Source organism: Sceloporus occidentalis, unplaced genomic scaffold (assembly GCF_023333645.1).
Source record: "Sceloporus occidentalis isolate IW3139 unplaced genomic scaffold, rSceOcc1.0.p SCAF_16, whole genome shotgun sequence".
NCBI lineage: Eukaryota > Metazoa > Chordata > Lepidosauria > Squamata > Phrynosomatidae > Sceloporus > Sceloporus occidentalis.
The window spans coordinates 6,524,511-6,536,943 of NW_028316996.1; the positions used below are offsets into that span (position 1 = coordinate 6,524,511).

Genomic DNA, 12,433 nt, shown 5'->3' on the forward strand with positions numbered 1-12,433 from the left:
ATTTTAGAAAACAAATAATTTTTTCTTAATTATTGGAAAATCTTGGTATACGTCATTTTTATGAATGGATATGAACCACACACTTATGTTCAGAAATTAATATTTTATTATACTATATAGTAGTAAAGTTTTTTCTGAAGTGCATGAATAAAAAGTTAGTGAAATTACAGGAGAAACAATCTATATAGCAATGATAGGTGCATTCACTATGCATCTGAAAGAAATAAAAGAGTTCTCACTCTATTTGGCCTAAAACTTTGTGTTCAGGTTTCTAAGATTCTGACATCAGAACCCAGACAACACTGATTAGAACCATAGGGCTTTACAATAAAAGCTAAAATATTGACCATATGATGGCAAAAAAAAGTCTTTTTTGGGTTAAATTATTGTCTTCTAGCTACTTTCTGATGAAGTTGGAGGTACTGTGGATGAAGACCTTCTCCTTCTGGAAACAGACCGTGATCGGTCAACGTTGTATGCAACATGCTTGTCATAATTTTGCAATTGAGCTTCAACCAGGTCCCTTTGCTGTTGGCTGATTGTCTGACTAATCAGTCCAGGGAGAGCTTGAATGCTGCCAATTAATGTCTCTAGCTTTGTTTCTAAGACAACAATCCTCTTCTCAAAGTCTTCACTTCTTTCATTTAAGTCGGAGATCATGTCATACATGATGTTCTGTGTCTATAAGGAAAAGAAAAACAGACATTAGACATTAACTGAATCCACAGAGGATTTGGAAGAAGAACACATACAACAGAACAAACAAATGAAAATATATATTTTATCCTCTGTTACCTCAACAGCTCAAATGAAAATAAGCTCTCACTTATAAGAGTGACTGAAGTTCATTGTACCTGGGGACCCTCTGATTTTGATCCAAAGTCTCCAACACTGGTCCCCTTCTCCAGGAAGGGGACCAGTGTTTGATCACCCTCACTTTCCCTCCTCTATCTATTGCTAGCCCTGCTTCCAAAAAAGCTCCCTGCCCTTCACAAAGCCTCTGCTATGAAAGAGGGAGAGGAAGAGCTCCTGGTAGCTTACCCTGGGAAGTACCCAAGTATGTATATGTTTACACAAAAATGTGCGCCTTGTGACAATTTGTTACCTCATTTTGTGATCTCTTTATGCATATAAAATACATAATAAATACACATTTGTATTAAGTCATAAGTTTTTTATTTACAACACAAAACTGAAAAAAATCATGAAAACTTGGAATGATGGATATAGGCTAAATACTCTGGGGGTATCACAACCCTTTCTGGCTGCAAAAAGCGAATAGATAATTAACTTCACATAAGTTGATACAAAAAACTAAAAGTGAATTGAAGTGATTTCCCCAAATGTTTTGAGAAATGAATTAACACAGGCTACCGTAATTTCCAAAGTATAAGACACACCTTTTTTCAAGTGTGCGTCTTCTTATACAGTGGTTGAAGATTGTAGATTGCAGTTACTACTTCCCAGTCCCTCTCTGCAGTCACTCTGATGATTGGTCTGCCCCTTTCTGCTTCCCAGTCCCTCCCTGCAGTCACACTGAGCATTTGGCCCCGCCCATTTCCTTATAGCATCCACACTGCTCAGCAACTCATCTAACAATAAGTAAAAAATGAATATTTGGGCTGCTGAAAGATGGGGAGGTGGGGGTTAATTTAGGGGCAGTTATGGTTAAAAGGGTGTTTAGGGTTAATTCAGGGGCAGTTATGGTTAATGGGGTGTTTAGGGTTAATTTAGGGGCAGTTTTGGTTATTGAGGTGTTAAGGGTTAAGTTAGGGGCAGTTATGGTTATTGAGGTGTTAAGGGTTAATTTAGGGGCAGTTATGGTTGGTGGGGTCTTTAGGGTTAATTTAAAAAAATATTTGGGCTGCTGAAAGATAGGGGAGGTGGGGGTTACTTTAGGCTCAGTAATGGTTAATGGGGCAGTTTGGGGTTGATTTAGGGGCAGTTATGGTTATTGGGGTGTTAAGGGTTAATTTAGGGGCAGTTATGGTTGGTGGGGTCAGTTAGGGTTAATTAAAAAAGATAATATTTGGGCTGCTGAAAGATAGGGGAGGTGGGGGTTAATTTAGGGGCAGTTATGGTTAATGGGGTGTTTGGGGTTAATTTAGGGGCAGTTATGGCTAATGGGGTGTTTAGGGTTAATTTAGGGGCAGTTAATGGATGGGAGTGATGAGGATGATGGGTATGAATTTTATGATGAATAAAACTTGAGTTCAATAACTTTATGTAATACATTTTTTTTTCAAATTTCGGGCCCCAAAATTAAGGTGCATCTTATACATGGGAGCGTCTTATACATGGGGAAATACGGTAATATAAGCACTAACTAAATGTCAACAATTCTCTATCTGGGGATTTTTTCAGTCAAATTATCTTTTTTAAATGGTAAAGTATAGTTATGATTATAGTTCAACAAAAAACTGTAGAGTTGTATTTCAAATACCATGTAAGAAGATGTGGAGGAAATAGAGAGAAGAATGGCACTCAAAATAATCATTTATTTTAACAATCTTGGGGATGTATTGTATTACCATTAATAATACCTTGAGGAGCACTTTGTACTAACCTTTGCCAAATCCACCAAGGTGTTTGCTTGATCATTTAGCTTCCTCTGCTCCATTTTAACACTTCGTAACCTAAAATAATTAGGTAATCATTAGACTCTAAATACGTGCCATCTTCCCAGAACAAGCATGCATGTTACTTGCAAGAGCAAATAATTGTTATGGCTGATGTCTTGAGAGTTTGATTGTTCTGTTATGTAACTGTCAGATGGAAGGCATGCTTCTTCAACAAGGCAAATAAAGGAAGTGGAGAGCAAGGTAATATGGTGTCCTCAGAGAGTAGAACAACACTGCTCTACTCTACTACAGAAAGAAATATACATTTTATCCATATGGAAAAATAAAAGCAAGAACATTGATTTCAACTAAGTATCATGACAAGCAGACTTCTCAAACGTGTGTAATTAGAATAAGTTTCTCTCATTATAGCTCAAAAGAGGAACTTCAACCTATGACTGCACATCATGATACTTTGTCTTTGGACCTGTTTAAGATGGACTGGGTTAGAAGGTGTTGACACCTGATGAAACAACAGTGATAAGTGAGAGTCTCCATTACATAACGTGAAGTTGTATTTGACCAGCAGCTAAAAATATTTTTAGTGTACTGTAGGAGTCTATAGTACATTATTATTTATGTTACGATACAATATCCGCAAGCCATGTATGAACCACATACTCACATTTTTGTGATGTTGTTTGTGAGAAAGGTGGCATGAAATAAGATAATGATACAGAGGAGGAAAAAGTATGAATGAAACAAAAATAAAAAAGAGCGGGATTGTTTAGGGACAAGTCATAGTTGATATAAAAAGATGATATAAAGAAATGCGAACCGGACGAAGAAAGATAAGTAGGACACAAACATGGAAGAACATAAATGGAACTGTGAAGTTACAAGGAATGCCAATATTATACAAAGAAATGACATAGAAATGAATATTTAAGTAGTAAAAGAAAATAAATGAGTGTTTAAAATGGTATGAAATTCCAACTAAAAAAACAAGATTAACATGAAGAAAAGAGGGTTTTAAAATACTAAAAAAAAGTTTTCAACATCATTTCATTTCAGCATCTACCCAGTTCTACTCTACATAATGTTGTGTCAGCTATTGAACAATATTAATAGAAAAATGTTTGAATTCTACCGATCAAAAGTGTTCCTTTCTGAAAATGTTTGTATTATGCGTATGCTGATGTTGCATTTACCAATAAAATAAGTGAATTATTTGTTTGTTGTGCTTTTAGGATTCTCCTTTTCTTGTCTGTTTACTGGATCAGCTGCAGAGCCTGGTGCACAGTGCTGCACACTTGCACAGCTCTTTTTTTAAAACATGATTCTATTAGTTCAAAGTTAAATACTTTATTATTTTCCTATGCAGGTTAAAGAATGCATATTACAGTATTCACAAAGTATTTTAATATGCATTTTTCATGTCTCTTTAATTAAAACCAGCAGAAATTGAAGAACCAGCAGGAATTGAAGAAAGACACTCGGATCTGACCTGGGATATACGTTTAATTTGAAAAAAAATCTCATTCTTTTCCTACATTCCAAAACTGGACAAATCCGTGTTGATTAGCATAGAACAGCACTAAAATGTAGGAATATTATTTTAGGAGCCACGGTTAGAATCCATGGGATTTGGCCAGACCTGCCATACACCATCTTCAAATTGAGGATTATTACTTCCTGAAGGCTTTGAATTATTAATAATTATATTTTCCTAAAAACTTTGTGTATCTTGTTTAATGACCACAATTTTAAAACTTTTCACAGAAGGCTTATTAGAACATAGTAAGGCAATTTCTACAAGAGGTCACAAAGCAAATTAATAATACTATGTGAAGATTTCACTAAATATATCCATTTGACAAATCTAGGTACATATGTGTGTAAATGTACAGTCCATGCTATTAACAGTTGTCTAATTGAAATTACAATTTAGCTGCATTGGTCAAAATAACAATGAAACAAGTTAACTAAAACCATTATCCTGGCATTTCACCTCCGAATTTCACTTATCACAGATTAAGATTATGACAGTAAATTTACATTACATGGAAGCAATCAGATCAGAAACCCTTATGTTGTTGAAAAGACAGCAACGCATTTAACAGTCCCGCAAACCCTTCAAACAATCACAACGTTAATGGTTTACATAAAAAGAATAGGTTTTTTGCATGCAATTATGAATAAGTCTTCAAAGGCTTTTAACAACCGCTCATTTGCTGTAACTTACTTCCGAGCTCTATTTTCATTTGTGTTGGGGAAAAAAGACAAAACAAAGGAAAATACTGTTTAAGATATTCTAGAAAAAAAGTACTAAAATATGCATTTGTTTCTTACTATTAAATTGGATATTTAATAAGATATTGTAAAATTACAAATGGTTGTATTTAGAGACCCCAGCATATTCAATAGTGTAAACATATATAGTATATATACTATTTGAAAACTTGTACACGGTATTTTATTGTTCAACAAGTGCTCCTTTTGGGTTAGATTCATACACTTTGCATGTGGACATGAAGTGTGATTATCACAAGACTTGCAATAGTCAAATACGTAAAATAAAAAGTTCTGTAACAGTTTTAGAAATAGGTAATGTTATTCTGATTTGTATTATGCAGATCTGACATCACATCCTTCTCTACCAAGTAGATTATATAGCCATGGCATGATGCGTTTTTTTATGGAGGGAAATATCTTCTCTAGCAGCACCTTGACATATTAGACAATTAGTTAATTTTCAAGCTTTGGTGTGCTTGCCATATAGTTTTTTCTATCATCATTAGAAAGAGAGAATCAAAGAAGGGGTGATAATACAGAAAGGGAAACAAAGGAGGTGGGATAAAATAGAAAGGGAGGTAGGGAGAAAAAGAGAGAAAAGAGATGGAGAAATAAAGAGAAAGAGCAGGAGAGATAAACCGAAAGATGAGAGATAAGCCGAAAGATGAGAGATAGGGAAAAGGGTGAGGTAAAGAGAAAGAGGAAGAGAAATAAAGAGAAAGATGAGGTAAGATAATGAGAAAGGATAAAGAGAAGGAGAGATAATGAGAAGAGATCAAAGAGTAGGGGGGAGAAAGAAGAGAGAGGGATAAAGAGAGATGGGAGGAGATCTGGGTGCTGGGGCAAGTCCTATGTGTGCAATCTGGGTGCCAGGGCTGGCCTTTGAGGTGTGGGACCTGTGATCTACACCTGCAATGTAGGTGCTGTCAACGCACAGAGGAGGTTATGTGTATGATGGGCTCATATGACTCCTCAAGGGGTAAAGCCAAGGGGGTGGCTAAAAGCGTGGTTATCATCCGGTGGATTAACCTTTGAAAAACTTTAAATGGGGCCCTTTCTTTAAACCTTATTAACATTTATTTATTTAATAGTGTACATGTGCATGTGCATTTTTTTCATATAGTCTAAAAGATATATAATTTATTTATATACAAATGTACTTATAAGGAGCACTCTAGCGCTATTTTCATGTAAGATCCATACTGAGATCCATTTTGCAATGACTCCAGTGTATTTTACTGCATGCAATCAGTGCAGAGATTATGTATTCCAACAAATGCCTTAACTCTCCAGTTGAGAAAAGAAAAATGTTTGTGTGCTAAATTAGTCCCAGGTTCAAATTATACAAATGAGGCCTACTAGGCCCACTATGTAGGAGATGAGAGTAGGTTCTCACCCTATTGACGTGGCTGGTGAGCTTAACTATGCTTTGGCCATTTAATATAACCGAAATCTCTCATTTATATTATGTTTATATATTTGTTGCCAACTTTATTTGAGGTTGTTGGCTCCTCATCAGTCTGGTTGCAGCTTGCTGTCCAGGGGTTGATTGGGAGGAGGTTTAATTGCACCTCCCCCAACACATTAATAATGTTTTAAGTATAAAAGTATAAACTGCTTTGTGTGCTCACTATGTAGGTGGTGAGAGTAGGTTCTCACCCTATTGAGAGGTGCCTTGATGTGGCGGGTGAGCTTAATTATGCTTTGGCCAATTCATATAACCAAAACCTCTCATTTATATTATGTTTATATATTTTTTGACAACTTTATTAGGGTGAGAAGCACAGACAGTCTTTTTTCCTACTCCAGTTGCCTCTACTGAAAGCAGGGAGCATACTATGGTATGCTTTTTGCACATGCTCAGTGACACTCCCATTTTAGCATGCCGACATTGTGGGCATTGGAGCAATTGCTCTAAATTAAATAACTCAGGCCACTACTTAAGGCCCTTTATGTTTGTTTTACTTGTAGTTAAGAGTGTCTAGGGTAGCAAAGATTGTATGCGACATTTACCCCATGTTTGAATACTTTTGAGTTTTCTTATTATGGGATCCCTATAATATGCAGCACCTTTTTGGTGAAGTTAAGTTTGACAGGACTCGATTTTAAGTATATTGTGTCGCACATATGTTCTAATCTGCTGTTTAATGGGATATTTGTCTGGGTTTCCCCCGGGCTGAATGATGCCAGCCTTCTTCTGTGTATTGCATTGAATGGCACAGCCTGCCATTCCATCTGGAGGAGGGACCCACGAGACACAGAAATCTTATGCAACTTTACATGTTTCTATATTGGCCCAATAAAAGCAATCAACTTGAACTAAAGACTCTATTTTCTCTTTGTCAAATATAGCAATATCCATTTTTCTAACTGCACAAATTATCAAATGTGAAATTGGTTCATTAAACATTTTTTAACAACAAATAATGTTGTATAATATAAAATTACATAAAAAAATATGTATACACAGTACTGTGCAAAAGGCAGGTGTTAAAAAATGCATTCTTATCATTTAATAAAAAGTGAGTGAACAGAAGAAAAACCTAAATCAAATTAATCACACTTTGGCTTCAAAACAGCATCAATAATTTCTAGGTATACTTACACACAGTTGTTTTTTTTTACGGAACTTGCAAGGTAGGTTGTTCCAAACATCTCGATGATGTTTTGGGGGCCTTATCATCACTTCCAGGATGCTGAAGATAGTTCTTAATAACGTTGGCTACATATTCATACAGCCAGGTGTCCCCACTGACATTGTGGGAAACATCCCCATTTGAAGGCGAAATGGGCGGGGAGTGGGGCATGGATCCCACTTCCGCGACCCGGATGATTTGAGTGCTGACCCGGAGACCCGGAGAAGCAGCGCTCCTCCCAGAGTTCTCTGGGCCAAACCTGGAGAGTTCCCAGGCATGTGTATCTTTGGGGTTGTTGTCATGCAGTAGAATACATTTGGGGCCAGTCAGATGCCTCCCTGGTGGTATTGCAAGATGGATAAGTATGTGCCTGTACTTTTCAGCATTGAGGAGACCATAAATTCTGACCAAATCCCCAACTCCATTTGCAGGAATGTACCCGAAACTTGCAAGGAGCCATGCTTCACTGTTGCCTGCAAATGTTCTTTGTTGTACCGCTCTCCAGCTCTTTGGCAAACAAACTGCCTTCTGCTACAGACAGATATTTATAATGCAGACTCATCAGTCCTGCTGCGATTTTCTACACCCCAGTTTCTGTATTTTCATGACTTAATAGTTAAGTCACTTGGCCGCAAGTCTTCCATGAAGTCTTCCACTTCTGACCAGATTTCTCTTGCCATGGTGTATGACTTTTGACATGTCTTCATCTGTTTCTGTTTCAGTTAATGGTTTTGTTTCGGGCTATTGTATTAAACTGATGATCATTAGCACCTGTTTTGTATAATTGTTTACTCATACACCTGACTTTATGCCTACAAAATCCCTGACTTTGTGCAAGTGTACCTAGAAGAATAGATGCTGTTTTAAAGGCAAAGGGTGGCCACCAAATATTGATTTGATTTATATTTTTCTTCTGTTCACTCACAAAAATAAACTATTAACATGTCTATTTTGAAAGCATTTTGTTCACACCTGCCTAAAACGTTTGCATTGTACTGTGTGTATGTGTATATATATGGGTATCATGGAGCATTATGAACATATAACCACCACCGGCCAATAAAGAGTAGAGGACCAAACTGGGTGGTTTATACATAATCTTCTTTATTACCGGTATATTATTTTCAAAATATATTTGAACCATGATTTACATGTTCTTATGCTTACAATTACTTATATACACTTTACATGCAAGGAAATGTGATAGGGGTGCAGGTGAGAGACAGAGAGACAAACAGTAAAGAGAATAATTAGAAATTAGATCTGTAAGACACAAGATGTTGGCTTGGTGCAGGATAGACAGTGGGAGGCAAGCTGTCTGGCAGGATTCCAAGCAGGTAATCACCATAGCTAGAAGCTTCCCCAAACTCTCCCTCTTCTGGAGAAGTAGCTTTGTGAAGGGGTAGAGCTACTTGTGCATAAAAAAAAGGGTTAGCCCCAGAAAGCTTTTATTAGGTGGGGGTTGTAGGAAAGTGGGCAGAGAGTAGGCAGGGAATGACATATTCAAACATTGTTCCCCTGCCTGGAGTAGAAGATGACCTAGGGACCTGGTATGATAATCATACAAGAGCAAGCACAGAAGAGTAGTCTGTCAGGTATGGATGAGCAGATGCAAACAGTGAAAATGGCAATATCTCATCTTATCCAACACTATGTTGCTCCTGTGGAAATTTCTGAGAGGCTTACAAATGCAACCCTCAACATAATGTGGTTTATTCATTAAAAGGAGAGTTGTCAGACGAGATCAGTAAAGTTGTGGTTTCTCTCTTCAAAATAAACTATGACAGCCAAACCCCAGTGACTCTCTGCTGCAGGAAGAGCTTGGCTAATGCGTATAATGCATAGGTAAAAAAAAGCCTCATCATCTATTAAATACTGCATTATGTAAGGCCAGTTCAGCCCCCTTCATGACAGAAACTTGCCAGTGTTGACCCTTCATAATGTATACTGAAATGAGGGAGTTTAAAACCACAATTCTCCTACAAATTCTCCTGACAACTCTATCTTTAATGAATAAACCCCAAAGTATATTCATAATGACGAGTTGATTTAAAACATCAAGAAGGGAATAAATCAGAAGGTAGACTTTCCATCAATACAAAGGGTTGTGGTTCAGCAGAAAACCACAGAGACAATTCTTAAAAATAACTTTGCATTTTTGCATTTGCTCAGCGGTTTCATGAAAGCACCTGCAAGAGACAGCAGATTAGGTTTTCATCAAATTCAATTTGTTTATGTAAAAGATTTTTTTTCTAATAAACTTTACCATAATCTCTGCCTTTTAAATATCAGCTCCATCTACTGACTATCCCCAGAGATAGGCAGATGCACCATGCTCTGTATTTAAATGACTTTTCTGCCTGGCAAGACTACCTCCTCATCAATGTCCACATAAACATCACACACTAGAGATTAAAATGTATTTTAAAAAATCAATGGAAGAAGGAGTCGACACTTAATGATTTTCCCTATATTATAAATTGACAACTACTATTGTCAAGGAGATTATGGGGGGTCTTACATTTCATATGCAAGTGAATGTCAGATCCTGGGCCAAACCAGTTTTCTCAATACTGCAAAATTACTATATCGGGGGACCTACTATATTCAAACATTTCACCAATTCCCACAATATGGAAAAAATCTGAGGTAATCCTATTATGCAATGACACACTACTGTAGTATTTTTTGATATACGACCCAATTCGTTGCAGAATGTGGTTAATAAGAGCTGTGATCCAATAAGGTTTATTAACACATTTGACCCTACTTACCAAATGGTCATCTACCAATAAGGGTTTCTATTTCAAAATCTCAGAGCAATTTAGGATAAAATCATTGTGAACATGCAGCGACCGCTTGACATTCTCATTCTGGCAACACAGATCAACTAGGCAGGAAATATTTGAAAAGTGTCTTCTTTCTGTAAATGGTATCCACTTCTTATTTAGACCTGTCATTTACATGGAGGAAACTAAACGTACCACATATTTGATTGTCAGTCTTTAGCATATGTATCCCTAACATGGTGGAGGAGTAGTAGATGTACTGAGTGTTGTTTGTTATAGCTGTAAGCAGTGTTCCCTCTAAGCTGTGCGCTTGTGCGCGCGCACATAGCTTTTTTAGAGAGCGCACACATCCAAAAATTGTGCGCACAACAGTTTTTCCCAAAAAATGAAAAAAATAATAATTTTTTTGAAACTTTATGCGGCGCGGATATTGTGCGCACAAAATTTTTGGTCTGTGAAAATTTTTGCACAAGAGACATTTTCTGCGCACACCAACTAAGAAAAATTAGATGGAACATTGGCTGTAAGTGTGTCAAATATATATGGATTATACTAAATTTCCGTGGAGGGCATAATTCTGTGGCTTCAGATATGTAGATTAATTTGTGGTGGTGGGGGGGTTTGCACAAGTATTTGTACATAGGATGCACCATTTCAGTATGACTGTGCATCTTGTCACACACCAGTGTATATATTGTTGCATTTCTCATTTCATCAAAATTGTGTGCCCTTTTTTCAGTGATTGACCCTGACACTTTAATTAATCAATGTAAGTGGATAGTTTTGATTGATCAATATTAAAGTATTCTCAAAGAGGGCTGCAAAAGAAATCCACTATGCCATAAGGCCTCTTCAATTATATTAAAAATATAAGATTCAACAGTTTATACTGCACTTTTTCTGCTTTTCTGTGATATACAGTGTTAAAACCTCACATATTAAACTGCATAGATATCTAGAAACTTTGAAAGAACACTCTGCACTACGAATACCATCTAAAATAATTGAGACTGAATATTTTAACTTTTGCAAAATAAAATACAAATAATTATAGTGTTATTGAGATAATTATGTGCACTGGGTGTGCACACGAGCATAATTAATGTGTGCAATTGTTAATCTATTTCAGTTGTTGCATTCCCTGCAAAAGGAAAATCACAAGTAGAGAATTATTGTTTTATTTTCAGCAGTACTAGGTATAATGTTTCCAATGCTGCATTAAGTGTTACAAGTGATATATATATATATATATATATATATATATATACCCACTGGCTACTTTATTAGGTACCTGGTTGAACCCCTCTTTGCCTTCAGAACCGCCTTCATCCTTCGTGGCATACTTTCTACAAGGTGCTGGAAACATTCCTCAGAGATTTTGGTCCATATGGACATGATGCCATCACGCAGTTGCTGCAGATTTGTCGGCTGCACATCCATGATGCGAATATCTCCCCTTCCACCACATACCAAAGGTGCTCTATTGGATTGAGATCTGGTGACTGTGGAGGCCACTGGAGTACAGTGAACTCATTGTCACGTTCAAGAAACCAGATTGAGATGAAGTGAGCTTTGAAGTGAGAAGATGGGTACACGGTGGTCATAAAGGGATGGACATGGTCAGCAACAATACTCAGGCTCAAGACTCATCAGACCAGGCAACGTTCTTCCAGTCTTCCATTGTCCAATTTTGGTGAGCCTGTGCGAATTGTAGCCTCAGTTTCCTGTTCTTAGCTGACAGGAGTGGCACCCGGTGTGGTCTTCTGCTTCTGTAGCCCATCTGCTTCAAGGTTTGATGTGTTGTGCGTTCAGAGATGGTATTCTGCATATATTGGTTGTGATGAGTGGTTATTTGAGTTACTGTTGCCTTTCTGTCATCTCAAACCAGTCTGCCCATTCTCCTCTGACCTCTGACATCAACAAGGCATATTTGTCCACACAACTGCTGCTCACTGGATATTTTCCATTTTTCAGACCATTCTCTTTAAACCCTAGTGATGATTGTGCATGAAAATCCCAGTAGATCAGCAGTTTCTGAAATACTCAGACTAGCTCATCTGGCACCAACAACCATGCCATGTTCAAACTCACTTAAATCCCCTTTCTTCCTCATTCTGACACATATATACACTGTGGTAAGAAAAAAGTAAAT

General features: G+C 37.1%; 1 protein-coding gene across 2 annotated transcripts in view; it reads right to left on the bottom strand.

Annotated features, from left to right (window-relative positions):
- Positions 1 to 393: 393 nt before the first annotated feature.
- The window catches only part of LOC149302974 (small conductance calcium-activated potassium channel protein 2-like), a 79,286-nt gene continuing 67,246 nt past the window's right edge, over positions 394 to 12,433 (bottom strand). For both annotated transcript variants that reach the window (XM_089481777.1, XM_089481776.1), the window contains 2 exons: positions 2,567 to 2,636; positions 394 to 681 (listed from right to left, as the gene is read on the bottom strand). In XM_089481777.1, the coding sequence (XP_089337903.1) occupies positions 394 to 681; positions 2,567 to 2,636 (358 nt within the window). The remainder of the gene's footprint in view (positions 682 to 2,566; positions 2,637 to 12,433) is intronic.